The 17,730-nt window shown below is 38.0% G+C and overlaps 1 protein-coding gene across 13 annotated transcripts in view; it reads right to left on the bottom strand.

Annotated features, from left to right (window-relative positions):
- Positions 1–13,594, bottom strand: part of LOC128685760 (protein tramtrack, beta isoform) — a 149,873-nt gene extending 136,279 nt beyond the window's left edge. For 11 of the 13 annotated variants that reach the window (XM_053772384.2, XM_053772388.2, XM_070087806.1 and 8 more), the window contains exons 1-4: positions 13,299–13,457; positions 10,003–10,103; positions 1,328–2,047; positions 629–877 (exon numbers count right to left, since the gene is read on the bottom strand). In XM_053772384.2, coding sequence (XP_053628359.1) covers positions 629–877; positions 1,328–2,047; positions 10,003–10,083 — 1,050 coding nt within the window. In that variant the 5' untranslated portion in view covers positions 10,084–10,103; positions 13,299–13,457. Of the gene's footprint in view, positions 1–628; positions 878–1,327; positions 2,048–10,002; positions 10,104–13,021; positions 13,206–13,298; positions 13,458–13,569 lie in introns of those variants that run through there. The other 2 variants (XM_070087808.1, XM_070087807.1) reach the window with 2 other exon arrangements.
- Between the last annotated feature and the right edge of the window lie 4,136 nt (positions 13,595–17,730).

Below are 17,730 nucleotides of genomic sequence, written 5' to 3'. Positions count from 1 at the left end.
AGCATATATATAGATATATAACATATCCTTCCAAACTGCCAATATTTGCTACCACTTATTCCATTGATAACTTTACCAGTTATATATCTTTACTAGTTATATATCTTTTTTTTAACACACTGGCTGCCTTCCACTGAGGAAGTGATCCCCAAAAAAGAAAACACTTTCACCACTATTCACTCCATCACTGTCTCGCCAGAGAAGTGCCAATACTATAGTTCAAAATTGCAAATATCCCCACCCCTCCTTCAAAGTGTAGGCATTGCACTTTCCACCCCCATGACTCAAGTCCAGCTAACCGGTTTTCCTGAATCCCTTCACAAAATATTACCTTGCTCACACTTCAACAGTTCATCAGGTCCAAAGAGCCATCTGCCTCCACTCACTCCTATCTAACATGCTCACACACGTCTGCTGGATGTTCAAGCCCCTTGCACACAAACCTTTACCCCCTCTCTCCAACCTTTACTATGGCGACCCCTATCCTGCCTTCCTTCCACTACAGACTTGTACTCTCCACGTCATCCTTTTTGCTCCATCCTCTCTAAATGTCCAAACCAAAAGAATATAAAGATAAAAGAGAGTAGTATATGAGAATGATAACTTGAAAATGAAATGTTCAGCTCACCTCATGCATGCCTGAGGGCCCAGCTAGTGCTTCAACAACCACTTCAGGCAGAGCTTGTGGTAAATGGCTCTCATACTCCTTGGATAACAATAACTTGGCATGGTCTTCTTGAGCTCCATCAATGGCACTAGATGACATTTCATCAGAAGAGGGGCCAAAACCCAAACTAGTAGTCATAGAATTAATCTGGTTATCTCCTGGATCCTCCCATGTCTCTTCCTTAATGACTATGGCATCATCTGTACCATCCTGTGAATAGAATTTTTTTTTTTAAATATATTCCTTTCTCATGGACTTGCATAATTCCATATTCTCCTGCCCCACCATACCCAACAATACAATTTTATTAAATAATGTGCAGAACACTGCATTCTAAAAGAATGTCAAAAAAATTACCGTATTTCGCGGCTTATAAGATTTGTTTTAGTTTCAATGGCTTGGCATCAAATGCAATTGGGAAAGCTACAGTCCACCCCACATCCCAAATTTATAGCTCCCATCACTGACCTTCAGTTTACAGGACGCAGGGTGCTTTTTAGAGACATTTTAGGGGAAAAAAATGTGTCTAATAAGCCACAAAATACAGTAACATCTCTCTTCTTGGTTCATTCAGTAAGGTTAAGAGTGAAAACAGTTGAAACTTGTCAAAGAAATATTAAAAATATTAAGATTCATATTTTTATAATTAGATTTACAGACCTTATATTGATTGCCTGAGGGTTCTTGGGAGCCAGGTTGATGCTGAAGTCTCTGGTTAACTTGGTGTTCACCTCTCTGTTCAGTTTTGCTTGTGTTAGTTCTCTCTGTGTGGTCCCTTATATCACAAGTACTCTGTTCCACAATTTCCACTCTTGGGTTCACATTCTCTATATTTTCTTCTTGCATCTCATACTTAATTTCCGAATCTTCTTGCATTTGATTACTATCCTTCGTGTGTGAAGATGGTCTTGGAGAATCTGGAACACGTATAGGAGATGATCCCCCTTGAGATGGCATTGCATTATCTTCTCTTCTTCTTCTCTTTGGATGTGGACTGGTTCTATCATCACTAGATTCTACCCCATGTGCCACTTTTGGCCGTGGACTAGTTCTCTCACTGCTTAGGCTGAGGTTATTCCTTACATTTTTTTTATCTGTAGGTATTTCGTCTGGAACAGCCAAGCCCTTAATTTGCAGTAACTCAGCAACTTTAATAAGACGAGCCAAATCCCTCTGAGCAACACTTACTATACCAGCATACATGTAACTTAGAAGAGCTTCTAGTTCATCACGCCGTACATCATGCAATAAAACAATTGGATGTTTCCCAATTACATGTTCAAACATGTCTTCAAAATACTGGCTGCAAGTTGATAGCACCAATTTATGTACTGGGTAAAATCTGCCTTCACATGCCACAGTTGCATCTGAATACTTTTCCTAGAATAAAAAGAAAATAAAAACATGTATTATATACAGTTTAAGAACTGTCATCTAATTAATTTGCAAATAAGTCTAACATCCTGAAAAATATAATGTACTGCATATTACAATCATAATAGTTGTTTACCAGATCACCACATACACTGCATATTACAATCATAATAGTTGTTTACCAGATCACCACATACCAATATAGCCAAGTTTGGTGATAATGTTAAGGACCCAATCATAAACAATAAACTTAGTAAGCTTCACTTAATAATTGTTGAGGCTTCAACATTAACCTCGTTCAGTCAAAAGACATGAAGCAGCCAGTTTCCTAACCATGTATAATTGCTTATTAATACCATCAATAATCAAGCCTACAAGAATTACAGATATAATAGCATCACTTGAGCACATCTGAACAAATATAATAGCTCTCTAAAAGCAGGCATCAACACTGATAATACAAATGTTCATTAACCTGCCTTTCCAATCATCAATATAACAAAAGTACTACTTGAAAGTAATGAAATCTCATTCAGGCTCTAGGATGAGGCATCAGTAAATAGTTTTACCACAGTAATCAGTAACATTGACTGGTTGAAAGAATTTAGCAATAATCAAGACTCATGTGTCCACATATTCCTACAATAAAAAAAATAAAAAGCCTCTACAACCAACAATGCCAATGCTAAAACAACCAAAACCATTGCAATCACAACAAACCACAATAATAAATTTTTATTTCCATAGATACATAATTGTTACAAAATTAGGTGAAATATTTCATACATTACAGAATGCCCCTGGTTATGCAGAGCATTTTGGGCTGACTAAACTTATAACATAAACTACTGAATGCCTTTGCATTTCTGGTAGGCGTAATCTAGGAGTATATAATATTAATAGAACCAAAAAATATATTGTACATATGGCATATATAAAACACACAATATACATAAATGGAAATTAACACTAATCCTAATGAGTATGTTGATCAATTAGTAAAAACACTAACATAACAATATACCCTCCTAAATTCATCCATCAACCTTTACAACTTCTCTTCAACCACCATTCATATATAAAGAAGTTGCTCATATACTATCATTTATAACTGCAAGAGTATTCAAGTCTACAAAAACTAAAACTTTCCCAAATATACTGTGCTAGGAAGGATTATGCCAGCCCCAAAAGAGAAGACCCAACTAAAATAAATAACTAAAGGCATTCATAGCCATGTATTCTTAACCCTTGCCAGTTTGGTTACAGGCTAGAAAAAAAAGTAAAAATATGCAGTAATAAAAATTCTGAATAAATCAACTGATCTCTAGAAAATAATGAACATCTAATGGGTCTCTTATTGATCTAAGATTATTTTTTGATACAGTAGACCAAAACACCCTGCAGCTTTAACTCTTAAATTGTCCAAACGTAGATCTATGCTCACTTGCATAGTGCTCCAAATGTTTTTTTACATAAAAAAGCATGTAAAATTGAATGTAGATCTACATTCGGAGCGCTACACGAGTGAAGGTAGATCTAAATTTGGACAGTTTAAAGGTTAACTAGAATACAGGAAGGCCCCGCTTTACGGCGTTTCACTTTACGGCGTTCCGCTAATACGGACATTTCAAATTATGACCAAAACTCACTATACGGCTCCCCCCACCTGACTTTCTAATACGGTCACCGTGCCCCACCCTGTTTGTTTACATTCTCCATGAGCTCAGTAAGCACTAAGTCTCTCCATTTTGTCTGGAAACTCCAAAATTTCAAATGTTTTTAAAAGTTATTTCATATTTTATATATACTCTGATAATTATACTTATGTATACCTGTACCTAAATAAACTTACATACATCGAGTCATTTAAATGTCGTATATTACGTTAATATACACATTTTCATTAATCCATCCATGATATTTTTTTCAAAATTATATAATAAACACGATGCATAACATATAAATAAGATAAATACACCCCACAGTAGAATAAATAAACATAAATGTGAGATGTGAGCAGATGACTTCCACAAGTGGTGATAATAACAATACTCGCCGAGTCTCATTAAATGTCGTATATTACGGTAATATACACATTTTCATTAATCCATCCATGATATTTTTTTCAAAATTATATAATAAACACGATGCATAACATATAAATAAGATAAATACACCCCACAGTAGAATAAATAAACATAAATGTGAGATGTGAGCAGACGACTTCCACAAGTGGTGATAATAACAATACTCGCCGAGTCTCATTAAATGTCGTATATTACGGTAATATACACATTTTCATTAATCCATCCATGATATTTTTTTCAAAATTATATAATAAACACGATGCATAACATATAAATAAGATAAATACACCCCACAGTAGAATAAATAAACATAAATGTGAGATGTGAGCAGACGACTTCCACAAGTGACGCCATAATAACAATACTCACCGAGTCTCATTAAATGTCGTATATTACGGTAATATACACATTTTCATTAATCCATCCATGATATTTTTTTCAAAATTATATAATAAACACGATGCATAACATATAAATAAGATAAATACACCCCACAGTAGAATAAATAAACATAAATGTGAGATGTGAGCAGACGACTTCCACAAGTGGTGATAATAACAATACTCGCCGAGTCCCATTAAATGTCGTATATTACGGTAATATACACATTTTCATTAATCCATCCATGATATTTTTTTCAAAATTATATAATAAACACGATGCATAACATATAAATAAGATAAATACACCCCACAGTAGAATAAATAAACATAAATGTGAGATGTGGTAGCAGACGACTTGCACAAGTGGTGATAATAACAATACTCACCGAGTCACATTAAATGTCGTATATTGCGGTAATATACACATTTTCATTAATCCAGCCATGATATTTTTTTCAAAATTATATAATAAACACGATACATAACATAAAAAGGTGATAAATACACCCCACAATAGAATAAATAAACATAAATATAAGATGTGGGAGCCTGGTTTGTTTACATAACTCTGCGCCTGTTACCTCTCATGTACTCATTCTTTCTCTCTCTCATTTATTCGTTTTATCTCATTTACTTACTCCTGACCCTACATTAAGACTACAAATATTTTAAGGTAAGTAATGAGTGAACTGTATACACATTTTATCGCTCTGGGATGCTTAAATATCATAGAATAGTATGTGTGGGTGGGGTGGCCTGGCGAGGTAGCCTGGCTATTACAATACATACCACACTTGATTTCTTACAATAAATACTACTTGTCTCACCCTAGATTAAGACTATAAATATTTTAAGGTAAGTAATGAGTGCACTATGTGTGTATTGTACCTTTTTATTGTTTTTTGATGCCTGGTTCTATTGCTAACTTAATATATGTTAGTGTAAACTTGTTATCTAGTGTTTGTATGCATTTATAAGTGGAAAAAAAGGGTGTTCCACTTTACGGCGATTTCCGCTTTACGGCGGTAGCCTGGAACCTAACCTGCCGTATAAGTGGGGCCCTCCTGTATTATGGAATTAGAGGCCATGCTCCAGCATACTGGTACATGTATTTTATACAGCACCACTGATTTCACTGTCACTACAATCTGGAATACCACTCATGTATTACTGACATGCAGAAATATTTATGAGTCACCTGTGACTCAGGTTCCTGCAGTTTCACTGACACGAGTCCATTACATTTACACACATTTCACTCATATTTTATTTATTTACTCCACAACAATGTAGCATATTTTGCATAATGTATAATACAACATGTGCCATTACCACTGCTATCTGAAATACTAATGACACTCAGAAAATGAGTCATCACCCTGTGACTGAAAAATGATACTGTGCTAAGCTCATTTTGTTATTATATCAAAGGTAGTAGGTTGGTAGACAGCAACCACCCAGGGAAGTACTACCGTCCTGCCAGATGACTGTGAAACAAAAACCTGTAACTGTTTTGCATGATGGTAGGATTGCTGGTTTCTTTTTCTGTCTCATAAACACGCTAAGATAACAGGGATATCTTGCTACTCCTACTTACACTTTGGTCACACTTCACAGACACGCACATGCATATATATATATACATACATCTAGGTTTTTCTCTTTTTTCTAAATAGCTCTTGTTCTTTTTTATTTCTTCTATTGTCCATGGGGAAGTGGAAAAGAATCTTTCCTCCGTAAGCCATGCGTGTCGTATGAGGCGACTAAAATGCCGGGAGCAATGGGCTAGTAACCCCTTCTCCTGTATACAATTACTAAAAAAGAGAAGAAGAAAAACTTTATAAAACTGGGTTGCTTAAATGTGCGTGGATGTAGTGCGGATGACAAGAAACAGATGATTGCTGATGTTATGAATGAAAAGAAGTTGGATGTCCTGGCCCTAAGCGAAACAAAGCTGAAGGGGGTAGGAGAGTTTCAGTGGGGGGAAATAAATGGGATTAAATCTGGAGTATCTGAGAGAGTTAGAGCAAAGGAAGGGGTAGCAGTAATGTTAAATGATCAGTTATGGAAGGAGAAAAGAGAATATGAATGTGTAAATTCAAGAATTATGTGGATTAAAGTAAAGGTTGGATGCGAGAAGTGGGTCATAATAAGCGTGTATGCACCTGGAGAAGAGAGGAATGCAGAGGAGAGAGAGAGATTTTGGGAGATGTTAAGTGAATGTATAGGAGCCTTTGAACCAAGTGAGAGAGTAATTGTGGTAGGGGACTTGAATGCTAAAGTAGGAGAAACTTTTAGAGAGGGTGTGGTAGGTAAGTTTGGGGTGCCAGGTGTAAATGATAATGGGAGCCCTTTGATTGAACTTTGTATAGAAAGGGGTTTAGTTATAGGTAATACATATTTTAAGAAAAAGAGGATAAATAAGTATACACGATATGATGTAGGGCGAAATGACAGTAGTTTGTTGGATTATGTATTGGTAGATAAAAGACTGTTGAGTAGACTTCAGGATGTACATGTTTATAGAGGGGCCACAGATATATCAGATCACTTTCTAGTTGTAGCTATACTGAGAGTAAAAGGTAGATGGGATACAAGGAGAATAGAAGCATCAGGGAAGAGAGAGGTGAAGGTTTATAAACTAAAAGAGGAGGCAGTTAGGGTAAGATATAAACAGCTATTGGAGGATAGATGGGTTAATGAGAGCATAGGCAATGGGGTCGAAGAGGTATGGGGTAGGTTTAAAAATGTAGTGTTAGAGTGTTCAGCAGAAGTTTGTGGTTACAGGAAAGTGGGTGCAGGAGGGAAGAGGAGCGATTGGTGGAATGATGATGTAAAGAGAGTAGTAAGGGAGAAAAAGTTAGCATATGAGAAGTTTTTACAAAGTAGAAGTGATGCAAGGAGGGAAGAGTATATGGAGAAAAAGAGAGAAGTTAAGAGAGTGGTGAAGCAATGTAAAAAGAGAGCAAATGAGAGAGTGGGTGAGATGTTATCAACAAATTTTGTTGAAAATAAGAAAAAGTTTTGGAGTGAGATTAACAAGTTAAGAAAGCCTAGAGAACAAATGGATTTGTCAGTTAAAAATAGGAGAGGAGAGTTATTAAATGGAGAGTTAGAGGTATTGGGAAGATGGAAGGAATATTTTGAGGAATTGTTAAATGTTGATGAAGATAGGGAAGCTGTGATTTCGTGTATAGGGCAAGGAGGAATAACATCTTGTAGGAGTGAGGAAGAGCCAGTTGTGAGTGTGGGGGAAGTTCGTGAGGCAGTAGGTAAAATGAAAGGGGGTAAGGCAGCCGGGATTGATGGGATAAAGATAGAAATGTTAAAAGCAGGTGGGGATATAGTTTTGGAGTGGTTGGTGCAATTATTTAATAAATGTATGGAAGAGGGTAAGGTACCTAGGGATTGGCAGAGAGCATGCATAGTTCCTTTGTATAAAGGCAAAGGGGATAAAAGAGAGTGCAAAAATTATAGGGGGATAAGTCTGTTGAGTGTACCTGGTAAAGTGTATGGTAGAGTTATAATTGAAAGAATTAAGAGTAAGACGGAGAATAGGATAGCAGATGAACAAGGAGGCTTTAGGAAAGGTAGGGGGTGTGTGGACCAGGTGTTTACAGTGAAACATATAAGTGAACAGTATTTAGATAAGGCTAAAGAGGTCTTTGTGGCATTTATGGATTTGGAAAAGGCGTATGACAGGGTGGATAGGGGGGCAATGTGGCAGATGTTGCAAGTGTATGGTGTAGGAGGTAGGTTACTGAAAGCAGTGAAGAGTTTTTACGAGGATAGTGAGGCTCAAGTTAGAGTATGTAGGAAAGAGGGAAATTTTTTCCCAGTAAAAGTAGGCCTTAGACAAGGATGTGTGATGTCACCGTGGTTGTTTAATATATTTATAGATGGGGTTGTAAGAGAAGTAAATGCGAGGGTTTTGGCAAGAGGCGTGGAGTTAAAAGATAAAGAATCACACACAAAGTGGGAGTTGTCACAGCTGCTCTTTGCTGATGACACTGTGCTCTTGGGAGATTCTGAAGAGAAGTTGCAGAGATTGGTGGATGAATTTGGTAGGGTGTGCAAAAGAAGAAAATTAAAGGTGAATACAGGAAAGAATAAGGTTATGAGGATAACAAAAAGATTAGGTGATGAAAGATTGAATATCAGATTGGAGGGAGAGAGTATGGAGGAGGTGAACGTATTCAGATATTTGGGAGTGGACGTGTCAGCGGATGGGTCTATGAAAGATGAGGTGAATCATAGAATTGATGAGGGAAAAAGAGTGAGTGGTGCACTTAGGAGTCTGTGGAAACAAAGAACTTTGTCCTTGGAGGCAAAGAGGGGAATGTATGAGAGTATAGTTTTACCAACGCTCTTATATGGGTGTGAAGCGTGGGTGATGAATGTTGCAGCGAGGAGAAGGCTGGAGGCAGTGGAGATGTCATGTCTGAGGGCAATGTGTGGTGTGAATATAATGCAGAGAATTCGTAGTTTGGAAGTTAGGAGGAGGTGCGGGATTACCAAAACTGTTGTCCAGAGGGCTGAGGAAGGGTTGTTGAGGTGGTTCGGACATGTAGAGAGAATGGAGCGAAACAGAATGACTTCAAGAGTGTATCAGTCTGTAGTGGAAGGAAGGCGGGGTAGGGGTCGGCCTAGGAAGGGTTGGAGGGAGGGGGTAAAGGAGGTTTTGTGTGCGAGGGGCTTGGACTTCCAGCAGGCATGCGTGAGCGTGTTTGATAGGAGTGAATGGAGACAAATGGTTTTTAATACTTGACGTGCTGTTGGAGTGTGAGCAAAGTAACATTTATGAAGGGATTCAGGGAAACCGGCAGGCCGGACTTGAGTCCTGGAGATGGGAAGTACAGTGCCTGCACTCTGAAGGAGGGGTGTTAATGTTGCAGTTTAAAAACTGTAGTGTAAAGCACCCTTCTGGCAAGACAGTGATGGAGTGAATGATGGTGAAAGTTTTTCTTTTTCGGGCCACCCTGCCTTGGTGGGAATCGGCCGGTGTGATAATAAAAAATAATAATAAAATCAAAGGACACAAAGATCTTTGCCTGGATATAAATTTTGTGCACAAGCTCAAATGGTATCATGACATAAGTTAAAATGCAAGCTTCATTTGATCACACCATGATTTTCAGGTATACTGTACATACATCATGGCCATGGCCGAGCTGCCTACATGGACATACATGTATAGACTGTACATCATGCTCAGTTTAATAGTTTAACCCTTAAATGGTCCAAACGTATATATACGTTTTTTCAACATCTGAAAGTATGTAAAAAAATGTAGATCTTCTTTTTTGTTTTACATTTGAAAACGCGTAAAAAAAACTTTTATCTACATTTTTTTTTTTTATAAATGAAAATATGTAAAAAAAAGTAGATTTATTTTTGTAGCACTACGAAGTTGAACGTCGATCTGTTTGGATCGTTTAAGGGTTAAAAATATCTAGTATACCATACTGTGATATAAGCAAGGAAAGCTTACCTTATGTCTTAGCTGTGAAAGCATATGACAAAATGTACTGCTGTGATTGTTCCATGATAATGAGAGCATCCCATCTGCCATCTTGGTGATATTGCCTTCCCCTACACAATATAAATTTATCAGCATTACTTAAAAGGTTTAAACATATTATCAGAATTTTTTTGCCTTAATGTTCTAAAAAGCAACCGCAAGAAAACTATTAGTCACAATGCCCTAGATCTCACATTACAGCACTATCACAATGTACTGAAAACTGTTCTTCAGTTTTAAAATTAACTTTACCCCAAGAACAATGATAATACATTTCAATTCAAATTATACAGCATACACGCACAGTGGAACCCCAGTTTTCGAACTTAATGCGTTCCAGAAGGCCGTTCTAAAACCGAAACGTGCGAAAACTGATTCAATATTTCCCACAAGAAATAACGTAAATGCAATTAATCCGTTTCAGCGACCCAAAAATATTAACAAAAAAATTAATTTTTTAAAAATTAACTATAGTGTTGCAGCTCTTCAGGGTTATCCTAGGTTCTCTACACATATGCTGCTATGTATGATAATCCCTGTAACTGTATTTGTGTATACCTGAATAAACTTACTTACTAATTAGCTGGTAGATATAAGTAGCCAATAGAGGTATGTAGCCGGTAGAGGTAGGTAGCTAGTAGGTAGCCTGGGCTACATACATACACCTACCAACACAGCTACACGATATTTAATGCAGCCCACAGCCATATTATTACCATCAACATACTTGTTCACTGACTTTAATCATTTCTAACAACTACCTTTAGATGCCATCATAAACAAAGGGAGAAGTAATGAATAATTCATGCCGAGAATTGTAAACAAAAGCCAGACACAGATTCATACAGTTTTCTCTAATGCTTGACCAGAGAAAAAGAGAAAATGTAATGTTTTCCCTCCACCAACTCACCACTTGATAGCACATTGCATGTTTATACTATGCTATGCACCGTGTTTCTTATATAATTTTGAAGAAAATATCATAATGGATTAATGAAAATGTCTATACGTATTAACGTAAAGCAAAACATTTAATGTGCCTAAGAGTGAGTCATGAACGTATGAGCGGCCCAGGCAGACGTGTATAATATGTCTGATTACTGGATCAAGGTCCAATATCCGGAACAAAATTTCACACAAAAAACAGTCCTAAAACTGAAACGTCCGATAACTGGCACGTGCGAAAGCCGGAGTTCCACTGTATTTATATTTTCCTGGTAAAGCACACAGCATCATTTAAAGAAACTGAAGAATGGGTAGATAGTAGATACTGTTGTAATTTCCCAGTACAGTACTCTGTAACACGGAGTACTGTACTCTGTGTTACAAGAAAACAAAAAAAAAAAGACATACCAGAAATATAAAAAACTACTTGGCCAGTTTGACCTCTAGACCTTAATCTGAAAATCTGTTCCTGTCACTTCAGAAATAAAAAATTAGCTGTACCGTACTGTCAACTACACATTCCTGGAAATTTCAAACAAGTCCATCTAAAAATTTTATTGCTGGTTGTGGGGCAGCAATTTAGAGCAAAGGCTGGTTCTACTGGCAAAAACTTTACTGACTGACATACATATTATTTTTATTTTTTATTAACACATCAGCCATCTTCCACCAAGGCAGGGTGGCCTGAAAAAGAAAAACTTTCGTCATTCACCCCATCATTATCTTGCCAAAGGTGCGCTTACACTACAATTATAAAACTGCAACATTAACACCCCTCTTCCAGAGTGTGACACTGTACTTCCCATCTCTAGGACTCAAGTCCGGCCTGTCGGGTTCCCTGAATCCCTTCATAAATGTTACCTTGCTCACACTCAAACAGCACGTCAAATCCCAAAAAACCATTTGTCTCCATTAGTTCCTATCTAACACGCTCAGGTATGCTAGCTGGAAGGCCAAGCCCATCGCACACAAAACCTCCTTTACCCCCTCCCTCCAAACAGTATGAGTGGGTGAGAGTTGGACCTGACTGGCTTGGACCAGTAGGTGACTTGGACCTGCCTAGCAAGGGCTGGTAGGCCTGCTGCCATGCTACTTCTTTATGTATATTGATTGTTCAAACCTCATTTTAATGAGGAACATAACCTGCACTCTGACTTTCTAATGCACATTATGGTACCACCTCAGCTAGATCTCAATAGGTTGTCAAATAAAGTTTATTTATAATACTATACCGTACACATAACTGAAAATTGTTGCTGATGTTTAACCCTTAAACTGTCCAAACATAGATCTACGTTTTTTCAACATCTGAAAGTATGTAAAAAAACATAGATCTTTTTTTTTTTTACATTTGAAAATGTGTAAAAAAAACTTTGATCTACTTTTTTTTTGTTATACACGTATTTGAAGATATGTAAAAAAAAAGGTAGATCTACTTTTGGAGCACTGCGCATGTGAACGTAGATCTGTTTGGACAGTTTAAGGGCTAAAGGGCTACCTGAGTTGTTGTACTAAGGTCCTTCAAATGAGTTGGTGCTACTGAGCCACAAGCCAATAACTGACTGTCTGGCTCAAGAATTGGCATGTGGTGGAATACCTCCAAAGAACTAGCTCCAGAACTACCAAATGATGGACTACAATGGAAGTAAGTCACTTTGACTTTTCTTTGGGTTATCCTAGGTAATTTATACCTACGTTACAATATATGATAACTGTACTTATGTGTACCTATACTTAAATAAACCTACTTACCAATTAACCCTTGACTGCAAATGTTGAACAAAGTCATTAATATATTACTCTTCAAAGCTTTCATTCCATTTTTACAAATATGTTCAAATTTTTACAATGGTCTTGAGGGCCCACAAGTATTACGAGCACAAATATATAACAGTATGTAAATTCAACCTAAAATAACCCAATGGAAATAAGTCACTCAGTCTGACTTTTTTGGGTTATCCTGGGTTCTCTACACATATGCTGCTATGTATGATAAATCTATGTAACTGTATTTGTGTATACCTGAATAAACTTACTTACTTACTTATATTCAAACACTGTGACTATCCACTGTACTCGACCATTATTATATTCATGGGTACGCCACGAGTCCTTAAAAACCAGTGTTCGGGGATGGGAAGGCAACCAAGTTTGATCCTAGGAAGGGGGTGGATAGCTCTATTTTCCTGGATCAAGAACCCCTGAGCATCAAGGCACTCCCCCTTCAAGAGTCAGTCCTCAAACAGCTAAGCTTCAACGTTTCAATACATCCAAAAAACAGCCTCAGCTTCACTCCCAGCATCAGACAACATTTAGCTCACCTGCACGAAGGAATGTTTAGCTTATATACACATCAATCCAACACACATTCTTCTTATTGACGAGTAATTTCTATGAAACAAACAGTAACGAAGAGAAGACATCAAGATTTTCTTTGTTTGGTTCCAATACTTCAAAAGGGAACCACCTGTAACAATGCTAAATAACCCTATTATACCCTCCGTTTAAACATTCTATAACATATCACCCTAAACTAATCATCTATAATATACACAAAACCTACAGCTTCAATACAAGAGCACCATTTATAACCTGAGAATTCAGATTATGACATAAATATAATTATAACGTTCTAAGTAGCAACTTGATCAACCCAAGTCCTCAAGAGACAATTTTAGTCTTTTAAAGTATAATATCTTTAATTTATACATAAAAGTATTCTTCAAAACGACTCATTATTCATCTGCAGCTGCATCTTGCATGTGATGTTTCATAACAGTGTGTGGTTGTGCCACTTTAGGAACGTTCTGTATGGTATATAAGATGTCTCTAATTTGTTTTGAATAAAAATGCTTGGCGGGAATAATAATATTCCCCCATACACAATTTATGAGAAGGAGAAGAATAAGGAAGGAAAAATTATTATTATTATTAGTGCATTAGGCCCCTTAAACAATTTTAATAACGTGCCCCGTGGCCTGGTGGCTAAAGCTCTCGCTTCACACAGCAAGGGTCCGGATTCGATTCCAAGCGAGGGTAGAAACATTGGGCGTGTTTCTTTATACCGGTTGTCTATGTTCCCCATCAGTCAAATGGGTACCAGGGTGTTAGTCAACTGGTCTGGGTCGCTTCCTGGGACAAAGCTGACCTTAAAGCTTCACAAGTACTGTCACCAATCACTGCAATACTCTTTAACAAATCCATCGAATCCTCTACCTTCCCCACAGTTCTCAAAATAGCGAGGGTCACCCCGATATATAAAGGTGGAGATCAAGCAGACTTGAATATCTATAGGCCAATATCCAACTTACCCCTTCTCTCTAAAATCTTTGAAAAATTAATTCATAAGCGAATTTATTCCTACCTCATCTCCCACAACATACTCAACCCCTGTCAGTTTGGGTTCAGGCCTAATAAAAATACTAATGATGCTATTATCCACATGCTTAAACAAATATACCCCTCAAGGAAGGCTCCTTGACGCTGGTGAGGGGCTCTTGATCTAGGGAATTGGATCTGTGCTCCAGTTCCCTGAATTAAGCCTGAATGCCTTCCATCCCCCCATAGGCGCTGTATAATCCTACGGGTTTAGTGCTTCCCCCTTGATTATAATAATAATAATAATAATAATAATAATTAAATAAATATACACTGCACTCGAGAAAAAAAGAAGTCCCAATGGGGATCTTCACTGATTTACGTAAAGCTTTTGATACAGTTGACCATGATTTGTTGTGTCCTTGGCCCTCTTCTCTTTCTCATTTACATAAATGACCTACCAAATGCATTGCAACTACTCAAACCCACACTATTTGCAGATGACACAATATACATCTTATCTCGCCCAAGCCCAGTCATACTAGCCAATACTGTAAACACCAAATTACAGAAAATATCTACCTGGATGATGAATAACAAGCTTACTCTCAGTATTGACAAAACTTACTTCATTCAGTTTGGGAACAGAACTACAGATTTTCCTCTTAACATAATGATAAACGGATCACCCATCACAGAACTCACAGAGGGAAAATTCTTAGGAATCCACCTTGATAATAGACTCAAATTTCAAACACATCTACAACAAATTTCCAAGAAAATCTCCAAGACCGTAGGCATACTATCGAAGATAGGGTACTATGTTCCACAATCAGCTCTCCTAGCCCTATATCACTCACTCATTTACCCCTATCTCACCTATGGAATCTGTGCATGGGGCTCAACAAGAATAAATCATCTCAGACCATTAATTACCCAACAAAATGCTGCAGTCAGAATGATAACAAATTCCCACTACAGGCAGCATACTCCACCAATATTCAAAAGTCTAAACTTACTCACTGTACAAAACATCCATACTTATTATGTGCCTACTACATACCTGGAGTTTACCTGGAGAGAGTTCCGGGGATCAACGCCCCCGCGGCCCGGTCTGTGACCAGACCTCATGGCGGATCAGGGCCTGATCAACCAGGCTGTTACTGCTGGCTGCACGCAATCCAACGTACAAGCCACAGCCCGGCTGGTCAGGTACCGACTTTAGGTGCTTGTCCAGTGCCTGCTTGAAGACAGCCAGGGGTCTATTAGTAATCCCCCTTATGTATGTTGAGAGGCAGTTGAACAGTCTTGGGCCCCTGACTCTTATTGTGTTGTCTCTTAACATGCTACTGATACCCCTGCTTTTCATTGGGGGGATGTTGCATCGTCTGCCGAGTCTTTTGCTTTCATAGAGAGTGATTTTCGTGTGCAAGTTTGGTACTAGTCCCTCTAGGATTTTCCAGGTGTATATAATAATGTATCTCTCCCGCCTGCATCCCAGTAATTGAGGTGTTTTATCTCCGTTATGCGTGCCATGAAGGTTCTCTGTACCTTTTCTAGGTCAGCAATTTCACCTGCCTTGAAAGGTGCTGTTAGTGTGCAGCAATATTCCAGCCTAGATAGAATAAGTGACCTGAAAAGTGTCATCATGGGCTTGGCATCCCTAGTTTTGAAGGTTCTCATTATCTATCCTGTCATTTTTCTAGCAGATGTGATTGATACAATGTTATGGTCCGTGAAGGTGAGATCCTCCGACATGATCACTCCCAGGTCTTTGACGTTAGTTTTTCGCTCTATTGTGTGGCTGGAATTTGTTTTATACTCTGATGAAGAACAATAAACTCAGATATAAACCCTCCCCTCAAACTACTTCTTACCAACGTCAACAGAACACATGACCATAACACAAGGCACAGATAACTCTTTGATGTTCCCCGTGTCCATCTCACACTATGTAAAAACTCAATGCACATAAAAGGCCCAAAAATCTGGAATTCATTACCCGTGAATACAAAATATTGAATACTGTAACTGTAGTTCATAAAAGTGTAACCTGTGACCCTATCAAGCTATGTTTTTTTAATTACATTACCTAATACAATAATCCATTCTCTTGAATGCACAGCAGCTTATCTAATAACCATATGACCTGTTTCTGCACTTCAGATAGTATATTGATCATTTTGTTATATTATACATTGTTATGCTACAAATTTGTACAGCTATAATGCCTCTTAATTGAAATGTTCAAATTTCATTGCTTAAAATACTCATTTGTACTTCATGCTCTATTTTGCCACTGAATATGTCATTGCTTAGTTAATCTAAAGTTAATTTTAAGCCTACCTATAATGCCCTGCATACAAGGGGCTTATGGCATGTACACCCAACTATAATTCCTTGTACAACTATGTATCATGTCCAAATAAAGTATTGTATTGTATGTTCTGCATAACAATTGGCTTTCAATATGGTAGTAGTATGTCATTGATGTTAGCTAGGACTGTATACCTTGTACTTGTAGAATACTATACATGTATTATTATTATTACGGGGAGGGATTAAGCCCGCAGGAGTCACGTAGCACTTAGAGAAATGGGAGCCATCCAGGTTACATCCCAGGAGAGAAGCTTGGTTTCTTGGATCAAGAGCTCTTCACTGGCATCTCTCTTAAGGGTAGGCTTGATAGTTCCAGTTCCTTGGATCAGGAGCCCTCACTGGCATCAAAGCAACTTGAGAGGTCAATAGAGCCAGTCAGCCTATGGGGGAAGGGAATGACAACCCCCCCTTCCCTAAAGGGGGGCCCCAAGGCAGGTGGTCATTATTACATTCTAAAACTAGCTCAAAAACCCGTACAAATCCTGTAAGTTGCCATACCTAATGCCTGCCAGAGGACAACCTTATTCGAATTATTAACCTGAAGGATTAGGGAGGCAGTGGCCTGGTAGGTAATGCTCTCACTTCATACACTATGTGTCCATGGTTCAATCCCCGGCAAGGGTGGAAACATTGGGCGTGTTTCCTTACACCTGTTGTCCCGTTCACCTAACAAGCATACATGTACTAGCAGGTACCTGGGTGTTAATCAACTGGTGTGGGTCGCATCCTGGGGAACAAGCTTGAGAACCCAATGGAAATAAGACAGACAGTCCCTCAGTGACAGTGACACTTGTCAGGGTGAAGATAATGCTGTTGTCATGGTGATGGTATTCCCATGGGGAATAGAAAAATGTAGGGGTACAGACATTCAGGCTAGAATATTAGTATATTTAGAATGGAGGTGCTAAACCCCAAGGGGTCATACAGTGCCTGGGGAATGGAAGGCATTCACTTTCAATCCAAGAAAGAGGTGAGGTCGAAGTCCTTTACTCAAGAGCCACTCACCAACTTCAAGGAACCTTCCCTGAGGAGACAGACTAGAACAGACATTATTAC

This window comes from Cherax quadricarinatus, chromosome 23 (assembly GCF_038502225.1).
Source record: "Cherax quadricarinatus isolate ZL_2023a chromosome 23, ASM3850222v1, whole genome shotgun sequence".
Lineage (NCBI taxonomy): Eukaryota > Metazoa > Arthropoda > Malacostraca > Decapoda > Parastacidae > Cherax > Cherax quadricarinatus.
This window is presented reverse-complemented; position numbering and strand designations above follow the sequence as displayed.